This window comes from Marmota flaviventris, chromosome 17 (genome assembly GCF_047511675.1).
Source record: "Marmota flaviventris isolate mMarFla1 chromosome 17, mMarFla1.hap1, whole genome shotgun sequence".
In the NCBI taxonomy this organism is placed as follows: Eukaryota; Metazoa; Chordata; class Mammalia; order Rodentia; family Sciuridae; genus Marmota; species Marmota flaviventris.
Window position 1 is genome coordinate 59,041,607 of NC_092514.1, and position 20,356 is coordinate 59,061,962.

A 20,356-nucleotide genomic window follows, 5' to 3' on the forward strand; every position below is an offset into this window, starting at 1 on the left:
TGCATTGGGCATGCCATTAGAAGAATAGAAAGGCAAACCACAGAGTGGGAGAAGATATTCATTCGTAAGGGATGCATATCCAAAATGTGTAAAGAACTTCAAAAAAATGCAAATCAGTAAGAAAAAGAAAATTCAGCCAGGTCTGGTGTACACACCTATAATCCCAGCAGCTCAGGAGGCTGAGGCAGGAGGATCTGGGGTTCAAACCCGGCCTCAGACACTTAGGGAGGCCCTAAGCAACTCAGCAAGACCCTGTCTCTAAGAAAATATATAAAAGGGATGGTGATGTGGCTCAGTAGTTAAGCACCCTTGGATTCAATCCTTGGCACTAAAAAAAAAGAAAAGAAAAAAAGAAAGAATGAAAGAAAGAAAATTCAATAGAAAAAAATGGGCAAAACACAAAAGAAGATATTTAAATGGCCATTAAGCATATAAAAGATGTTGAACTTCATCAGTCACCACACAAATGCCAATTAAAACCAGAATGAGATACTGCTGCACACCCACCAATGGCTACAATAAAAAGACAGATCATACCAAGTGTTGGCAAGGATGTGGGAGTGGAAATGTGTACAAACACTCTGGGAAACTGGCCATCGCTACTGAAAACTTAAATGTCTCTTAAACACATCCTATAGCCCATCAGCCCCTAGGTATATATCTAGGTATATATACCCAGCAGAAATGTGTACACGTGGTCACTGGAAGACTCCTCCAGGAATATCCTAGGCACAGTCATCAGAATATCTTTAAACCTGAAATACCCAAGTGCCCATAACAGTAGAATGGGTAAATAAACTGTGATATGTTTATGCAACAGAATATTACATAGTGATGATAATGAACAAATTATAACTATATACAATAGCATGGGTGAATTTCACAAACGTAATGTTAAGTCAAAGAAGCTGGATCTAAAAGAATACTGCCTTTGTTACTCCATTTGTATGTCAGAAATCAGGACTATGGTTCCCAGAGGCAGAGGAGAACTGGGCAGTGGGCCCTGGGGGGGGGGGGGGGGCGGGATTCTAAGGGGTTGTGATGTGATCTGTTTCCTAAGCTGGGTGCTGGTTACACTGGTGTGTTTGGTTTGTGAAAATCCATTGAGCTGAACTCTGTGCACTTTAATGTATGCATACTAGACTACTATAAAAAGTTGAAAATGTGTGTGTGTGAGTATGTATGTGTATTTTTTAACATTTATGGAGCTACCATTTGGATGGATTTAAGCTGTTTGCCACTGATTAAACTCTCTGGGCCCTACCATTTCTCCCTCTTCCACTTCTGTTGCTGGGCCTCATTCCGGTGCCTCCATTCCCATTTCCCTTAGTCTGGCCTGCTTCTGATGCTCAGGTTGTACAAATTATACTCTAACATTTATTAAAAAAAAAAAAATTTTAAAAAAACACTTTTTTTTTTTTTTTTTAAGAGTAAGAAGTACTTTGAATTCTTTTCCCTTACAAAGATGTGTATCAGGGCTGGGGTTGTGGCTCAGTGGAAGATCACTTGCCTAGCATGTGTGAGGCCCTGGGTTCGATTCTCAGCACCATATATAAGTAAATGAATAAAATAAAGGTCCATCAACATCTAAAAAAAATATTTAAAAAAAGATGTGTATCGGAGCCAGGTTTGGTGACCCATGCCTGTAATCCCAGTTCACAAGTTTGAGGCCAGCCGCAGCCATTTAGTAAGAGTATATCTCAAAATAAAATGGAAAAAAAGTGGAGGAGGGACTGGGGATGTAGCTCAGTGGTAGAGCACTTGCTCAGAATGTGCAAGGCCCTGAGTTCCATTCCTAGGACTGAAGGGGATACAATGACTGTATCTGCAGTGCAGCCCTTGTCTGGAGATTGTTCCCCCACTGTTTATTAGTCAGGATTATATTCAGCCTTGAGTAATGAAAAATGCAAATGAACAATGCTCTAAAACCAAGATTCTCACACTTGAGCTTGCATTGGAATCACTCAGCAGGCTTGTGAAAATACAGTTGCTGGGCTCCACCTCCAGAAATTCTGATTCAGCAGGTCCAGGATGGGGTCTGAGAACGTGTGGCTAGTTGCCGGGTATTGTTATTGATCTTGAAACCATACTTTGAGAACAGCTGCTGTAATCACACCAGTGTTTATTGTCTCATGTAAAAATCTTCCAGGTTGATGGGCTCAAGGCTGGTGTGACAGTGAATTGTCAGGGACCCAGTGTTTTTCCAGCTTTCACTCTGGGGTATGGCCTTGGCCTCATGGTCCAAAAGCTCTAGTCATTGGGAACTCATTCCAGCAGATGGGAAGGAAGAAGGGGTGCTTTAATGTACCTATAAGGACCATTCATAGAAATTATAAATACTATTTCCACTTGCCACTTACACAATATGAATGTGTGCGAGCAGACACACAGACACAGATATGCACAATTCATCACAAGGAGGCTGGGAAGTGTGATATATATATATATGTGTGTGTGTGTGTGTGTATATATATATATATATATATATATATATATATATATTTTTTTTTTTTTTTTTTTAATTCAGGATGGCCAGGCGTCAGCTCAGTCAAGGGAAGAAGACATTTTGGGGACAACCAGGAGGAGCTAGAGAGCACATTCACCTACACTGTCTGCCCAGGATCAGGAAGCGAGGACTGTGCTGGGGCCCAGCAAATTAAGATTAGGTAGACGGGTGTGGTGGCTCAGGAGGCTGAGGCAGGAGGCTCCTGAGTTCAAAACCAGACTTAGCAATGGCGAGGCACTAAGCAACTCAGTGAGACCTTGTCTCTAAATAAAATACAAAATAGGGCTGGGGATGTGGCTCAGTGGTTGAGTGCTCTTGAGTTCAATCCCCGTTACCAAATAAATAAATAAATAAATAAAAAATAAATTAGATGACCTCAGGTCAGGTGGGTCCCTTCCTGTCTGTGAAATGAGGACCATTCATATCTTCATCGAACATGTGCTCACCGAGTCCCTTCCCTGCCAGGCATTGAAGCCAGATTTAAAGTTAGGTAGTCAGTGTAGTTAGGTAAATCGGGTCTAATACCGAGTGAAATCTAAAATGGAGGCCATGCTGGCAATGATTCCGGGAAATGCAGGACAACTCATGGAATGTTAATGAAGTCCTGAAAAGGCCCTAGGCCAAAGTCCACCTCAAAGAAATGTCAATGAACAGCCCCCAGCAAAAAGGTGCTGACTCAGAAGTCCTTCCTGACCAGATTACTTCTTTGGCCCACCTGTGTCCCACCCCTCGGGCCTTCCCACCTACATTCCATCACTGAAAGAACTATAAAAAGGGGAGACAACATCCCTTCCACGGATTCCACCTCTTGGGTCCCCTTCTTCCTCCGGGAGAAGTCTTTTCTGCTGTCCTTTAATAAACTTCTAATTTCTACTCTGACCTTGCCTCGGCGTGCTTCTTTGGTGTTATTCTTCAACATTGGGGAAGCAAGAACTCGTCACCGGTCAACAGCGGTATCATATTGGAGGTCCCAGACCGAGATTCTACACCGAGGTAAGTGCACGCACCCCATGTCTGTTTGAGGTGCATCTTTCTCTCTCTTTCTTTCTGGAGGGTAAGGTGGGCACCCGACGGCTACTTAAACGCAATTAGTGCAGCCGCCACTCTTCAAGACTCGGGTGAGAGGTTTCCCGGCCTAGGTAGCTCTCAATCACCTGTTCAATACAGAGCAGGCATGTTGGGTTCTGCCAAAGCTGCTTCCAACTTTTCTGTCTGGGCCCGGAGAGCAATTGGCGTGAGTACACAGTGTCCCGAATCCCGATCTGCCTCGGATGCGTGGAGGTGGAGGAAAGAGTTTGGAACAACTGCGGAATTCCGGTCTGGGCTACACTCAGACGATTCCTAAGGTTCCTTTCTCTTGAGCCCCCTCCCGACAGCCCTCAGGGGTATCTAGGGTGATCGGTAGATGAATGGCACTGAGGGAAAGCCCCAATCACATTTGCCTCTGTATGGGCCATGCAACACTCCCAACCCCGCATCCATTCCTCCTGGATGCTCCCCTTCCTTCGCAGGTCAGAAATGTTAGCAATTCAGGTTGTAGGACTGAGAAAGGCATGAGATAATTAGCAAAATCTGCCCAGGTTCTCTAAGATGCATAGGTAAATTTTCACTAGCCTGTTTTACCGCCCCAATGTTTAAAATGTGTTGTGTTCCCTAAGCTGCTAGAGAGGCATTTTTAGAATCAACTCCTCTGGTAATCTGCTACCTTACAACCAGTAGATATCCCTTAACACTTAGGCGGCTCCTTCAGTCTACAGAGCAAAGGCAACAAAAGAGCACGTTTCTCTTTTGCAATGGGTTTTTAGTGGCAGGGAGGATAAGCAGTAATGCCCTTAAGTCTGAATCCTCCCAGGGTCTCTGGCACAGGGCAAACTGAGACCCTAGCACTTTGCTAAAGGGGACCAGAAACCCCTTGGCAAAGCAAGGTGAGAGACGGTTTTTCTGGACCGTTTAGGAAGCTCAAACTTAGGGAGACGTCCCTAATGAGAACAGTTTTCTCTGGCGCGGCGTGGGCGCCTGAGTCCTGTTCTTCTCACTCAGACGGGAGCTTCTCTCTCTCCAATACGCCAGGTGGACCACTAGCCTGCATATTGAAAAATTGGGATAAATTTGAACCTCAGACGCTCAAGAAAAAGCGCCTCATTTTCTTGGCCTGGCCTCAATACAAACTCTCTGATGGAGAAACCTGGCCACCAGAGGGAAATATCAATTTTAACACAATTTTACAGTTTGATAAAATTTACAAAAAGGAAATGGTGTGAGGTGCTGTATGTTCAGATTTTCTTTGCTCTAAGGGAAAATCCTAAATTATGCCAACAGTGTAAAGTAGACTTAGCTATGATATCTGCCATGAAGAGAAAAAATCTTGGACTCACTGAGGAAAAAGAATCGGGAGAAAAATTTGGGCCGATCAAAGTACATAACCTCAAAGTACATAACCCCTTCCCCCTTCAAGACCTAAGGCAGATAAAAACTGACTCTACTGGAAAGTTAAGAGATATGCCAGATTGCCTGGGATTGGATCTATCCAAAGGAGCTAATCCTGTAAGTAAAAGGGAAACTGAGGGACTCCCAGCAGCTGCCAGAGCCATTTTCGCTTTGGGGAATTTCTTCATTTTTCCCTGCACTGTAAGGATTGCTCCATCTCTGTCCACTTAAAAAGAAGGGACACTGAATGCAGTAAAGTCAGTCACACTGAGACCCTTGATTTTACACCTCTGTGAAAACATCTGGTCCACTCATGAGGAAATCTATGGTGCCACTGATAAGAGTCATAATTAAATGGAAGTTCAAAACCTGGAGAGATTTTTTTCTTATCTGGTCTGTTTTAAAGGTTATTATAGATTGTTTCTTGGGGATGAACTTGGCTGAATGTGTATCTAAAAGATTTTTTTATTGTAACATCTGGTATCTAAATGAGTTTGAAGCATTGCATAATCTTGCAGTTAAAAGTTGGGGTTAGGTAATTGTTTAGTTTGTGATTCCAGATAATTCATGCCGGAGAACTTAAATACTTAGGATAGAAAATTAAAAGAACTCTACTTCCAAGTTGGCAAGTAACTCCCAATCATTTAGTTTTATTTTGAACTGGGTAGCCTGAGAAGATTTCACTAGGTGTACCAGTGCATTAACTTGGGCAAGGATAGTAAATTATGATATGGTATCTGTTCCCCCTCCAGTGTGTAAGATTTAGGAAAAAAATGTTAAATTGGAACGTTGGTCTGGCTTATTGAAATAACATTGAATAGCAACAGTCTTAAATTTTTAAAGCTTAATTTTGGATATACATGGTAGTGTGGTTCTCTTTTAAGATTTTTTCAGGTGATTTAATGTAACTTAATACTACTTTAGGAACTTCAGAACAAAGGAAGTGACTTAATGATCCTAAAGAAATTTCTTCTGATGGTAGAGATCCTATTTTCAGTTTTGTGTGAGCAAGTTTTTCTAGTGTAGGAAAATGTAAAGGTATGAAATTTTGTAAATTGTATCTTAAACTTGTATCATAATTTTCAACATCCAAACCTGAAAATTGTAATTGTGACTTATGGTTAAAATGCCTTAGGCATGAGGTTTCTGCTCAGAATTCCAGTTTTCCCAGTTCCTTCCAGACCTCAGCCAGGACTTAAGTTGATATGCAAATAGAAGAAGCCTAGAGCACTCAGTATGAGACAGATCTGAGGCCCAAGAAAAAAAAAGAGTAAAGTGTCTTTTTATGGGAACTCAAACTAGATTAAACCAAAGAGTAAATTGTATGGCATTTACTAATTACTGGCCGGTCAATTTTTTCTAGGACTTTTGCTTTTTTCTTAGATTCTGTATTTTTTTTGAGCTCGTGATTTTGATCCTACAGAGAAGTTAATGTTTTTCTGATAAGTTCTATTTTTGATCAACTGGAGTTTTGTTTTAAACATTGCAATGAGATTTCACCTGAAAAAGCTACAAGGCCTTTACTATTGTGTTGTGTTACACTTGTGTTAAGTGTTGTATGTCGGTATGTCTGTGTGTATGTCCATATATCGTGCAGTGATATGACAATTGACAGATGAGGAGCGCTCATAAAAAATTAAAAAATGGATCCAAATATCTTTGATTCACGTGATTCAAATGGTTCAATTTAAATTGGGTAAACAGATGAAAGTAAAGATGTCTTTAAAATTAAGCTTATAAGTTTTTCTAGATGTTCAAAAAGGCCCTAATAAAGTGGTAAATCTGCTTAAATTCAAAAATTTACAAGTATTGTTTCAAAATGTGAACAGGAGGAGGTTAACAGATGAAAAAGAAAAATTAGAAGTTTCTAGGTATGGATTTAATAGAGGGAAAATGAGTTTCTGGATAATAGTCTATATGATTAAGTAATTAAGAGGATTTAAGTAAATGATATAAAAGGTCTGTGTAAGTTGCTTATAAGTGTAAGTTTTTGAGCAAGTACTCTTAAAGAAATTAAACAGCTGGTTAAACAAGTACTGTTTTTAGAGAATTGTGCCATATTTCTTTAAAAAGCTAAACTTGATTAATATAAAAACATCAATGTAATTGTGGTGTTAATGTGTCCATATCTTCCAGGTATACAAGTCTGTAAGGTAGAAGCTTTAGAAAGAGCATTATATCAAGCTGGTGTTCTAAAGTTGTATGGTAATTTTAGGCTTAAAAAGAAAAACATGTTGGAGATTTATTTATATCATTTGTGTTCTATAACTTGACTTGCTATCAATAAGATAGAACTTTACACTGAGATACAATTTAAATGTATTTTTAAGTTAATGAGAGCCTAATCTGTGTGAAGGTTTTATTACAAAACACAAAAGTACATTACTACTTTTCTACAAAAGGTTAAAAGCTTTCAGCTTTTCTTTAATTCATGTTTTAGGTGTGATATTATATTGTGTTAGCTAATATTCATGTGAACTTGAGCAACAATTTATGTAGGCTTTGTAAAATGATGTTTGAAAAGCAAAGATCAGTGATCAGTTTCAGTCCATCTCACTACATGTGAAAGTGACTATGAAAGAAGTAGGCCAGATTTCAGTACAGTTAAAGTTGTGTCCAAAAGTTGGTTTTTGTCATGATTACCAGGATCTCAAACAAGGGATTATAACGTATAACCCTGCCAGAATTCAAGGTAGCTATTATATGAGCTAAATATGTTTTTACTCTTGATAATTTTATTTTGTAGTTTGCTTATAGATGGTTTAAGGATTGCCTGTTAATGTTTTAAGGAGGTACTGCTTTAAGAACACACAACCTGAGTCAACATAAGATAAGGAGTTATCACCTACAGGAGAGAGAGATAGACATTAAAGCCCAGTGCTCTTAATATAAGGCTGTTAACTTATTTGCTGGATGTTTAAGATTAAGTTTTAAAATTAAAAATTTGGCTCTTGCCCTCTGAGTCAGTCTGAATCAGGAAATAGGGGACTTCTCCAAAGAGCTTTGCAACTCTAGGCCACATAACCTCCCGATCAGGGAGATTAATGAGACCAGTGGAGGACAGAAAGCCAATCAGTGCATTTGCTGTGAAGAGGAGGGTCATCAGAAAAGGGAGACATCCCTGATGCTTCCAAGGGAAGCCACATGGTCAAGCAAGGCCTGGACCCATCCTAGCGCAATGGCACTAGCAGAACTGAGAAGCTGCTGTGAAGTTCCCCGAGGACTCCCAGGGAAACTCAGCTGACTGTTAACAATAGATAGAAACAAAAGTCAATTTGACTTGCTTCATCTTAAACACTTAGCAAAGACAGTCAAAGCCAAAACACAGCTATCCCTGGGCATTTTAAATAATAATAATAGTTAAATGTAACTTCCAAAAATAAGTAAACTGGAGGCTACAAAAGAGATTCTCAGACAGGAATGCCTGATAACTATCAAAAGGAACTGCCAGAGTAGTTTTTAGTTTAAGGCCTTTATTTCTAACCTACACAGGTAGGCTTAGTGTTTGCAAGTATGGTTATCCAGCCCTAAGTAACAGAATTAAAGATGTCTCTATTAGACACAGAGGTCATACTAGTAAAAGGATTTTACAAGACCAGATGACATTAAATTATTAAACTATATCTTAAAAGAAAAAAACATCTGTAACCCTAAAAGTTAAATGTTGTGTTTACATCCCTGACATTTCTGGCAATGTGACAAATGTCCTTAAAGATTTACATGCTCAGATAGAAGCCATGTCCTCAGCAACTTTGTCATGGAAACAATATCTTAGCTCCTGGTTCTTGGCACTTCCTGGTGGAAAACATTGTTAGTCTTTGTCTTTGCCATCATACTCATTGGCATATTCCTGTGGTATGGCATTTATTGCTGCATCAATATGGTTCCAGTACTAATGAATTCTTGTTTCTCTTATAGACCACCCATCACTCAAATGGCCCTCCAGCCTATTACTTCTCAATCAGACTTCTATCATGGACCACTCGATAGACCTGATTTTTAAAGGGGGACTCCAAACTGCTTGCCCCACATCGTCCCTTTTCAGCCTGAAGAAGCCAGAGAGATTCTCTTCGCCCCCCTTCCTTACAGCAGTAAGGAGTTCCCAACTTAGAGGGGGGAATGAAGCCAGATTTAAAGTTAGGTAGTCAGTGTAGTTAGGTAAATCGGGTCTAATACCGAGTGAAATCTAAAATGGAGGCCATGCTGGCAATGATTCCGGGAAATGCAGGACAACTCATGGAATGTTAATGAAGTCCTGAAAAGGCCCTAGGCCAAAGTCCACCTCAAAGAAATGTCAATGAACAGCCCCCAGCAAAAAGGTGCTGACTCAGAAGTCCTTCCTGACCAGATTACTTCTTTGGCCCACCTGTGTCCCACCCCTCGGGCCTTCCCACCTACATTCCATCACTGAAAGAACTCTAAAAAGGGGAGACAACATCCCTTCCACGGATTCCACCTCTTGGGTCCCCTTCTTCCTCCGGGAGAAGTCTTTTCTGCTGTCCTTTAATAAACTTCTAATTTCTACTCTGACCTTGCCTCGGCGTGCTTCTTTGGTGTTATTCTTCAACATTGGGGAAGCAAGAACTCGTCACCGGTCAACAGCGGTATCAGCATTGTGCTGAGAATTGGGAATGGAGAAGAGTAAGGTGAGGGCACAGGACATCGTGTGGCCACAGGCAGGGCGCATGGACCGTCCCCAGCCCTTGGACAGGTTGTGGAGGGCCATGCCTTAGGGGGGTGCAGACAGGGCCCCTAACCCACAGGGTGGGGGCCAGGTAGGAGGTGACTCCTACAAATAGCAATTCCCACCTGCCCTTGAGTGTCGTGAAGGTGAAGTTAAATTTTGGCTGCGCACGTGATTTACCAGTGGCAAGTCCTCTAGAGAAGATCATTGCTTTTCCCTGTGTGGCACAGATCCAAGTTGGGGTGGGTGTGTGATTCCAATGTCACTGAGCCCTACCTGAAGCAGAAGCGATCTGGCAGGGGGCCGCTGTAGGGCTTTAGATATTGATGGGGGCCGTGGCCACTGCTCCCAGAGGGTGCTTTCTCCCTCCCGGTCCCCCGCTGCAGTGCTGGGGATCAAACCCAGGGCGTCACACACGCTTGGCAAGTGCTCTACCATGGAGCTCCCAAGCCCAGGAAGGTGGACCTTCATGGAAGTTTGGCCCCAAGGGGTTCACGCAGCCCTGGCACCTGCTGAGCTAGAGGTAATCTCCATGTTGGCTGATGGTGGCTTTAAGGAGCCCAGAGCTTTTCCTGAATAGCCACAACCCTGTGGCAGAGACTAAGGAGGAACACCCCTGAGGTGGTGGCAGAGATGGTCCTGAGGCTGGCCCATGTGTTTCAGGGACCCAGAGCTGCCCTGAAGAGACAGAGGACAGCAGGATGAGGGAGTGGGGAAAGAGGTCACCTCCCGCAGATGTGACATGCCAAGGGTCAGTGGTGCTGTGGTTGCTGGGACGGGCTGCAGTGTCCCCGAATGCTAGTTTGCACGTAGCTGGCTCAGCCTCATTGTCCCTGGGAGGCAGCAAGAGGAGGAGAGCTGCGTCATTTTCTTGTTTTCTCTTCTCTCTGCTGTCACCCTCCCCCGCCTCTCTGATGAATGGCACAGAATGAGTCACAGCTAATGGCTTTCCACAGAGGCCTCGCAGCTAATGAAGCTGCTAATGAGGGACCCAGTAAAGGAGTAAATGAGTCGTGGCTTCTTCAGCACCCTCCCTCCCCCTCCCCGCCAGCGAGGGCCGCGGAGCTGGCCGTGATGCAGGATGCAGGGCAGCTGGTGGACACTGGGGACCCAGAATGGGGAGGAAGAGGGATATATGGGGTAGAGTGGAATGAGGGTCCCCTTTGGGACACAAAGATAGGAAGCCTTGTCCTTGCAGAGACTGGAGTTGGAAGGGAAGGGAGATGTGTAGAGATGTAGCTACTGTTTTCATTGTCAAGAGAGGCCTGTGATCCAGGCTTTATTATTCCCTTTTCACAAAGAGGCTCAGCGAGGTCAGGCAACTTTTCCAAAGTCACACAGCTGACACACACATATGGGATTCAAACTCAGAATGGTCTGACTCCAGAATCTATACCCTTTCCACTACCTTTAGGTTTATAAGTATGTGGAAAGAGAAGACATGATCAGAGACAACTAAAGACAAATTACTCTGGGTTGATCTGATTTTCTGAGTTGATGGAATTATCTGGTCTGAGGTGGGTATGCTGTAAGCTCCTGTGTCTGGACTTCAGCAAGGCACTCAGCAAAATCCCTTCTGACACCCTGTGGACACTGAGGGGCGGGGGATGCGTGGGCGAAGTAGCCCCAGGGCTGGAGGAATTTCTAATTGGATAAGGTTCTAAAAACAGTCAATGCCTGGGTTAAGTAGAAGATAGTAGTAACATCAAAGAGCTCTGTCCTTGGCCCTGTGCTGTTTAAATTTTTTCCTTTTCTCCCCTCCCCTTTTTATTTTTAATTCTTCAACTATGTCTGCTGTATAAAAATATAAACTATAGATAAACAAAAATAAATTAAAAATCAGCCAGGTGTAGTGGCGCATGTCTGTTATCCCAGAGGCTCCCAGAGGCTGAGCAGGAGGATGGTAAGTTCGAGGCCATCCTCCGCAATTTAGCAAGACCCTGTGTCAAAAAACAAACAAAACAAATTAAAAAGCTGGAGATACAGCTCAGTGTTAAAGTGCCTCTGAGTTCAATCCCAGAAATAAAAAAAAAAAAAAAAAAAAGAAAGAAAAGAAAAAGAAATAATAAAAAAATCAACCCTCTTGAATCTCAGCAACACCCTTTTTGAACGATCTTTTCAATTTTTTTAACTTTGAAATTTTTCATAATGAAATGCTGGGGCTAAAAATCCCACCCAATGAAAGGCTCACTCACTGGTCACATTTAGGCACATCCTGCCAATGTCTTTATTGCAAACAATAAAATGAGGCGTGTTACCTGGCACTCGCAGTGCATTGGCGACAGTGCTCAGTGCTAACAGGCACTGTCCTCTAGTTGCTGGCTCCCAGCCATGTTCAAGCGCTTTTGCCCTCTACTTTTCACAGACGATAAAATCGAGGCTCAAGATGCGCTAATCTTGCTTAGGACACGGAGCCCTCTGAAGAGCTGCGACAGGGTTTGGATCAGGTTTTCTGGGCTCTGGAAAGGGGCTCTGAGCCCAGATGTGTCACATTCCTTAGGTGCCCAGGCGCCACAGGCTGTTGGCACAGGGTGATGGCGAAACTCGACTTTGCTATCATTTCATTCTGCTTGCATAGGAGCATTGAGGGACACCATCTAGAATATGACCTCAGGGCCTGCCCAGACCCCAGTAAACTTAGAGATCTTAAAGTAGTCAGCACCTGCATTTATCAGGTGTTTTTTGTTCAGATGGCGAATCAAGAGGCCAGGAACTGATTTTATTATTATTGTTGTTGTTATTATTATTTTGTACTCGGGATTGATCCTTGTGGCACTTCACCAATGAGCCCTTTTAATTTTTTTTTTATTTTAAGACAAAGTCTCACTAAGTTGCTGAGGTTGGCCTTGAACTTTTGATGCAATTGCCTTAGCCTCCAGAGTCAGTGTATCACTATACCAGCCCAGAAATGGATCTTTAAGTAAGGAGCAGATTTTTTTTTTTGTATTGGGGATTGAACCCAGGGCCATTTAACCACTGAGCCACATCCCCAGCCTTCTTTTATTTTTTACTTTGAGACTTGTCTTGCTAAGATGCCAAGGTTGGCCTTGAACTTGTGAGCCTCTTGTCTCAGCCTCCCTAATCACTGGGATTACAGGCGTGCCCCACCACACCCAGCAACAAGCACTTTTTGAAATATTATTATTTTCCAGGAGCTATTCTAGGATTTTAGAGACAATAACCTAACATTTTAAAAGTAATAGTAAAATTGGCTTTTTTAGGTGTATTTATTAGTCTATGACTTTTAACAAAGATATACATTTTTATAACTACCACTATAATCAGGACACAGAATAATAGAATATTTCTTCCCCCTCCCCTAATTCTTTTTTCGTTTTGTTTTCTGGTGGTGCTGGGGTTTGAACCTAGGGGTACTTTATCATTCAACTGCAGCCCCAGCTTTTTTAATTTTTTAAAATTTTTATGTTTTTGGATACTAGAGATTGAACTCAGGGGCACTCAACCAATAACCAAACACATCTCCAGCCCTATTTTGTATTTTATTTAGAAAAAGAGTCTCACTGAGTCGCTTAGTGCCTTGCTAAGTTGCTGAGGCTGGCTTTGGACTTGCTATCCTCCTGCCTTAGCCTCCTGAGCTGCTGGAATTATAGGCGAGCTTCACCATGCCCTACTTAGTATTTTTTTAATTTTTAGACAGGGTCTTCCTAAGTTACTTAGGGCATCCCTAAGTTGCTGAAGCTGGCCTTGAACTTGTGAGCCTCCTACCTCAGCCTCCTGAGTGGCTGGGATCATAGGTATGTGCCAGTGTGCTCAAAAGAAAGAGAGCTTTGTCTTCTAGAGTCTGTGTGTGTCTGTGTAGATACATGTTTAAAAATGTGACCGCACGAATACCACGCAGCCATGGAAAGTGAGGCTGTGATCCCTTCATTCGACAAGTATGATTGGAACCCCACGATGTGCCATGTTGTTCTAGGCTCTGGGGATATATCGGGGAAGAAAACAGACAAAACCAACGCCCTGGTAGACTACATTCCATTAGACAATCAACAAACACCCAGATAAGTTAATCATGCGGTGTAACAGAAAGCAGGGAGGGCCAGGGGAAAAGCAGACAGGGCGGGAGGACTGGAGACTGGGCACTGTGGCAACAGCCAGGGTGGGTGTGGAGGCACAGAGGACAGAGGCTGGCAGATTGGAAGGGCATGCAGCAGAACTGGAGCTCGGAGCCAGAGGCAGAGGAGAGGTCCAAAACTGAATCCAAGACAGAGAGACAAAGTGACTGAGAGGCACTATTTTTGCTAGTCAGGCTACATGGATTTTAAGTTTAAGGTGACTGAGAGACAGTCAGACGTCCGGTGACAGTGGATTTCCTGGAGCTCAGTAGAGAAGCAAGTGACAGAGAAGGGTCAAGGTGAGGCCTCTGAGTAGCACAGATGATAGAAAAGGTTCTTGGAGGCTGGTGTTGGTGGGAGGGACATGGGAGCGGCTGCCCTGAGAACAGATCCTCCAAGATCCCGAGTGGACTTGGGGTTGGGCGAGGGCCACAGTCCTCTGGGTAACCGTGGATGAAGATGAGAGTTTCCAGAGTTGTGTGCCTGCTCTCTCTTCTTTTTAAAAATGTACTAAATTAATGTTTTATAGTTTGGGTGCTGATTCTTAGAAACCAATTCTAGTATCAGGAAGACTGACACAAAGCCATCTGCTTGGCAAACTGGGGAATATGGGTACCATCCTTGGATTTCCTACAGCTTTGCTTTCAAAAGGGTCTTGCTGAGTTGCTCAAGGCCTATGTTGCTGAGGCTGGCTTTGAATTTATGATCTTCCTGCCTCAGGCTCCCCATCTTCTGGGATTACAGTCATGTGCCACCATGACCAGGAAGTCACAGTATTGAACTCAGGGACACTGGACCACTGAGCCACATCCCTAGCCTTAATTTGTATTTTGTTTAGAGACAGGGTCTCACTGAGTGCTTAGTGCCTCACTGTTGCTGAGGCTGGCTTTGAACTCGCGATCCTCCTCTCAGCCTCCCAAGCCACTGGGATTACAGGCATGTGCCATGGTGCCTGGCTAAGCCACAGTCTTTTTAAGTAACAGAACATTTATGCTCAGGACAAAGTGAATGTGCTTGCATTGCCATAAGCACTATCACCATAGCCATTATTTCCCTGGGCTGTGGCCAATAATGAAGGTAGGTAGAGAGTTTTCCATGGACCAATAAACAAGGAATCCTCATCTCAATCAGAGAGCAGAGCCACAGCCTAGCTGCTGCTCACACTCCGGGATTTTCTGCTCTTTTCTAGCACACCCCCTCATCCAGAGGAAAGCTACATGTCAGCTCCACATGGTTACAACTGGAAGTTGTTCTTGGATTAAACACGTGTGGGACATTTGCTGCTGTGAGGCGTGTGGGCATGTGTGTGTCCACCACCATCATCTCTTGGCTAGATTATTGCAGTCAGTTTCTAATGGCTTCCCTGCTTCTGACCTTGCCCTCTACCCCCAACCTACTCTGATACAGCAGGCAGAGTGCTTCTTCCAGAATGTAGGTCACACTTTCATCCAAACCCCTCATCTCATTCTGAGAAAAAGCCATAGTCCTTACAGCAGCCTATAAAGCCCATGATCCCACCCTTTTCTGCCTCCCTAGTCTCATCTCCTAACTCTCCCCGCTGCTCACTCCACTCCAGCCATGTGGGCCTCTTGCTACTCCCCCACTGCCACTCAGGGCCTTTGCACTTACAGTTTCCCCTCCCTGCAACACCCTTCTCAAGGTAGACTCATGGTTTGCTACCTCACTTCTTTCAAATCCCACCTTACCAGGGAGCCCTTCAACAACCACCCTGCATAAAATAAGTCTCCCCCACTGGCACTCTCCAGCTCCCTCACCTTCATGTTTTTCTTTAACACTTAGCATCAGACTTACACATGCTCAGTTGTTTATTTTCTGTTTCCTGTCACTCTACAGGCCCATAAGGACAAGGATTTTGCCTGTTTATTCTCTGTTCTATCCCTGTGTCTAGAACAGTTTTAGGTACACAGTAGGAGCCTAAAAAAAAAAAGTGCTTCTTTCTTCCTTTTCTTCTTGTGTTAAGGATCAAACCCAGGTCCTCATACATGCTGGGCAAGCACTCTGCCACTGAGCCACATCCCCAGCCAGTGAGCCTCTTGAATCAGGAGCTGACTCTATTGCTGCACGGCAACCATCTGCTGTCTGAAGGGCCCTGAGCATGAAGGCGTTGCCTGAGGGTTGAATGCAGTGGAGCAGCACTGCTCAGTGCTGAGGCATCTGAGAGGCCTTGTGTGTGGAGGGGTGGCAAAGCGAGTGCAGGTGGCAGGTGGCAGATGGTGGGGTGCAGAATGCCAAGTCTAGCTGGGCATGGTGGCGCATGCCTGTAATCCTAGCCACTTGGGAGGCTGAGACAGGAGGATCGCAAGTTCAAAGACAGCTTCAGCAACTTAGCAAGGCCCTAAGCAACTCAGAGAGACTCTGTCTCTCAATAAAAAATTAAAAGGGCTGGGGATGTGGCTCAGTGGTTAAGTGTCCCTGGGTTCAATGCCTGGTACCAAAACATGTGTGCATATGCGCGTGTGCACACACACACACAAACAAAACAAAACAAAACAAAACAAAACAAAACAAAAAAAACAGAATGCTAAGCCTTTTGACATGAGTGGCATGGGCCATTTGATATTGATGAGTCGTCCTAGTGAATGGTTGTCTGGGGTCCAGGTTCATGGTGTCCCTGACCTGGGTGGACCCAGGTGCTTTGAGGATGGGGACCAAAGGAATCCCAGGGATTCTGCCTCCCTACTCTTCAAGGACAAGTTGGAAGCAGGTCTTGGTCTCAAGTCTACAATAACAATTGTTTCTAAAGTTTCTCTCCTCATAGATATCAGCCCCTCAGCCTGAGACATGTCTCATGGTGACTGAGTCATGCGTCGATGACAGTGGTGGGCATGTGGGTGGTGGGTGGCTGGGCCCATCGATCCAGGGCTGAGACATTCTTTCCATTAGTCAACAGGTTAATAAATTCTCTGATGAGGAGGTGGTGATTAATGAGCCAATCAGCGTGCCCTGTAATTGGGGAGTGGAGCTGGGGTTATGATGGATGGGAAGGGCTTGTGAGGATGTGGGAGGCAGGCTCCTGATCCACACTGAGGGACCACCTCAGGCCCCACTGGTTTTTACTTTTAAGGTACATGGGGAAGTGACTTCTTCAGAAGTTGTGCAATGAATGTGGGCCTTCTCCTGTGTCCTCTACCTTCTCACTCTTCTCCTTTCCTCCCGTTTGTCCTCAGGCCCTGCAGTCCCCAAGGCTTGAGCAGGTTCCAGGGATGTCAGATTTTCTGTGTGCTCCTTACAAGCTCCTTCACCTCTCTCCTCCAGGTTTAGCACCAAAGAAACCTCCTTCACCACCCTGGCTAGTGCTGCGAGGTCAAAGATCACCCCCACCCCCACATATCCTTGCCCCTTCAGCAGGCGGGTCCCTGTCTAGAGCCTGACCCTGGGGTCACAGCTGTCTTTGGATGTATGTGATGCTGGGGATCTGAACCCAGGACTTTGTACTTCACAGCTGTCTTAACCATTCTCCTGGCTTTGGTCATTCCATGAAGAACTAGAATTCTTTTATTTCTTCCATCTCCTCTCCAATCTGGGCACAGGCTTATCCCTGTGTTTGTGCTCTGGGAACTCCTCAGATGGGATTTCGAGGGATAGTTGAGTGCCTTCCCCACCCAGGACTAGGGGTCCACAGTGATCAAACTGTGCCCCTCACCTCAGACTGGGGGAACTCAAAGATAAACCCTTGACTCTTCTCTGACACTAGGGCTGTTGGAGGACAAGGCTGGACTCCCTAAGAATGATTTTTCTCTTCCCTCTGAAGGTAGGTTCCATATCCCCTTGTCCCAGTGTCTCCTTCCATTTCCATGCTTAGCAAGTGCCCTGGTGTTTCTTGGGTTGTACAGGGGCCCTTTGGGCTTGACTAGCTGATAAAGAGCCATTTCCGGAGAGTGCAGGTGACTGAACCCATAAAAAGGCAATTGAGGGATCCCTGGACACTTCCTCTCAGGAGAACTCTAAAAATAGCACCCACAGCCATCTGTCCTGGGGAGTGGAGGGGCTGGCCCAGAATGAGGGGCCTGGACAAAATGACTCCTCTTGCCTCAATGGACTGATGAGAATGGAGTATCTAGAAACAGAAGGCTCTGGCCAGGCCTTGTAGAGGAAGCTGGAAAGAGCTTTATGGGGAGACTCCCTAAGAGACCTTTCTCTTCCTGGGGGTAAGGTGGGTCTGATCGATTGGCAGTCTGGGTGCTTCCCCGACCCAGACCTCTCAAAGTGGGTGGTGGCCCAGACAGCTTCCTATCTCCTGCTCTCATGCCTGACTCCAGAGCTCAAGGTGCAGAACCTGTTTGCCCTCAGGATTGAGGGGACTTCTTCTTGGGGTCTTCCCCACCCTCTTCCTCTATGACCATCACCTCTCAGAGTTTCAGTTTTCTCACCTGGAAAATGCAGATGAACTCAGTTCATGGGTTCATGGTGCTGTTGTACCAGAAATGATGACCTCCCTAGCACACAGGAGGTGCACAGTTAATGGTAGTCCTTTCTTATTTCCTTCAAAGGCTCTGAGTGAGAATATTGACCCCAAACCCCAGTGAAAGCTATAATGGGCTGGGGACAGTGGCATATGCTTGGCAGCTTGACATCACTCAGCCAAAGAAAACACCAGGTATCCTGAATGACATGGAGATGGGGTTGGGGGCTCTGCCTTGGGAGGGGGCTCTATGGAGGGCCCAGCTGGACCAGATTCTGTATGTGCCAAGCTGGATGTAGAGGTGGCTCATTCAGCTGTTTCTGCCTCCTACCTCTGTCCCCAACTCTTAATACAGAATGGATATAATGGAATATCCAGAGAGGCCTCTCCCCAAAAACATCATAAGCAGCAGGTCAGGAGCCAAGGTCATAAGCTCCTACCCTGACTCCAGAAAAGAGACTTTCCCCCCACAGGGTCCTGTCACTCCTGGACCCTTATCAAAGGCATTAGCAAGCAGAAGCTGAAGACAAAGGCCTCCTGGAAGGAGCAGCCACCGGTTCCACAGGCTGGAGGAGGCCTGTCCTCCCTCAGGTTCCCCATTCCCACCTAAGGACAGGCTAGGGAAGATGGACTCACATCCCTGGTCCTAGGGGCTACCCCAGGAGTCTAGATCCGAAGGCCTCACATCTTTAGGGGGCTAGACCTGCCACTGCGGGGCTGTGGGGTAAAAATAGGGTTTAGAAGAGGCAACCAGTCCATTGGGACCCTGAGTCTGAGCACGGCAGCTGCCTCCTTAGCTCCTGCGAGGTGGAGACATCACGTCCTGGCTGGCTGTAAACTCTGCGAGTGGCAGGGGTGGAGGAAAGAAGGAGGAAGGGCCCTCCCCTGCCTGCTCCCCCTCCCCTCGGACTCCCCCTCCCTTTCCAGGCCGGGATATAAGCCCCGCGGGAAAAGCGCTGAGCAGAGGCCGCATCTCCACCTACAGCAGTCGTGTCCTTGGGACTGCCTGTACCTTCCACCTCCTGCTCATCTCGCCTTGGGAGCTATCGCTGTGAGTGGCTGGGGATCAGGAATGGTCTGGTAGTGAGTTATTTTGTGGGGAAACTGAGGCCTGGCTGGTGGCAGCTGGGGCTGAGTGGTTGGAAGGGGGCCAACAGAGGTGGGAAGGAGAGTCTGGGAATCGGGCTGCCAGCAGAGATCTCTTCCTTCCTCTACCACTTGGGCAGCAGCAGAAGTGGGGAGGCAGACAGGACTTATTATGACTCTGGCACAGGAGGAAACTGAGGCCAGAGACAGTGCGGTGCCCGAGAACACAGAGAGGGTGGCTGAGCCCTAGCCCAGTACGAGTCCCAGACAGGCCACCGGAGCGTGGGCCCGACGGCAACCACTGCCGTAGCCTCCCACGGTCGAAGCTCAGGATGCCCCACGCTCCAATGCTCCCTTTCCAGATGGTGACCGTGTGCAGGCCGTCGCCCGCTACGGTCACAGTGCTGCTGGCCCTCCTCGCCTGCTTGGGAGCGCTGGTCGACGCCTACCCCGCCAAACCCGAGGCCCCAGGCGAAGATGCCTCCCCGGAGGAGCTGAGCCGCTACTACGCCTCCCTGCGACACTACCTCAACCTGGTCACCCGGCAGCGGTGAGCGCTCGCGCCGGGCGTGGCCGTGGGCGTGGGGGCAGCGCCTCTGGGACTCCGCCCTTCGCCCCGCCCCACCCGGGACCTAACCACGCCCCTTGTGACCCCGCCCCCAGGTACGGGAAACGCGACAGCCCGGACGCCCTTTTCTCCAAGCTGCTGTTCCCCGACGGCGATGACCGCCCCGTCAGGTCGCGGTAAAAGCGTTCCTCTCACCACACACGGGCCCCTGGAGCATGGCCCGGCCCACGGGACCTCGCCCTGGCACCCTCACTTAAGACTTGCCCCGGCCTCGGCCTCGGCGCTCCAGACGCAATTCCGTCCCATTCCCTCCTGTGGGCCAGAGACGCCTACCCGTGCGGAAGACCCCAAGGCCTCCGGGGAGCTATGCTAACTACACCCACATCAAGTGCATATTTAGTTCTGGGTAGGGCCCTCCGGCCACTTCTCTGTGCCCCCTGGTATCAGGGCCCGAGGGCTATGTGTGGTCCATCCCTTGTCCCCAAATAAAGAGCAGATTTCACAGAAACTGAATGTGTGCGTCTGTTTCCTTTCCCTTCTCCTTCAAGAGGGTGGCCTCGGTAGGAGAAGAGAGTGGAGGTGCAAGATC

The 20,356-nt window shown here is 46.1% G+C and overlaps 1 protein-coding gene across 1 annotated transcript; it reads left to right on the top strand.

Annotated features, from left to right (window-relative positions):
- The first annotated feature begins 18,237 nt into the window (after positions 1–18,237).
- Pyy (peptide YY) lies at positions 18,238–20,135 on the top strand. Its single transcript, XM_027947167.2, has 4 exons — positions 18,238–18,308; positions 19,041–19,164; positions 19,562–19,749; positions 19,863–20,135. The coding sequence occupies exons 3-4, from the start codon at positions 19,562–19,564 to the stop codon at positions 19,945–19,947; spliced, it is 273 nt and encodes a 90-aa protein (XP_027802968.1). The 5' UTR covers positions 18,238–18,308; positions 19,041–19,164; the 3' UTR covers positions 19,948–20,135.
- The last annotated feature ends 221 nt before the right edge of the window (positions 20,136–20,356 follow it).

Excerpts from the sequence above, each read along its gene's own strand:
- Pyy (XM_027947167.2), top strand. The coding sequence starts at position 19,562 with ATGGTGACCGTGTGCAGGCCGTCGCCCGCTACGGTCACAGTGCTGCTG. Across the intron at positions 19,750-19,862 it reads AACCTGGTCACCCGGCAGCG|GTACGGGAAACGCGACAGCC; the intron begins GTGAGCGCTCGC and ends CCCCGCCCCCAG.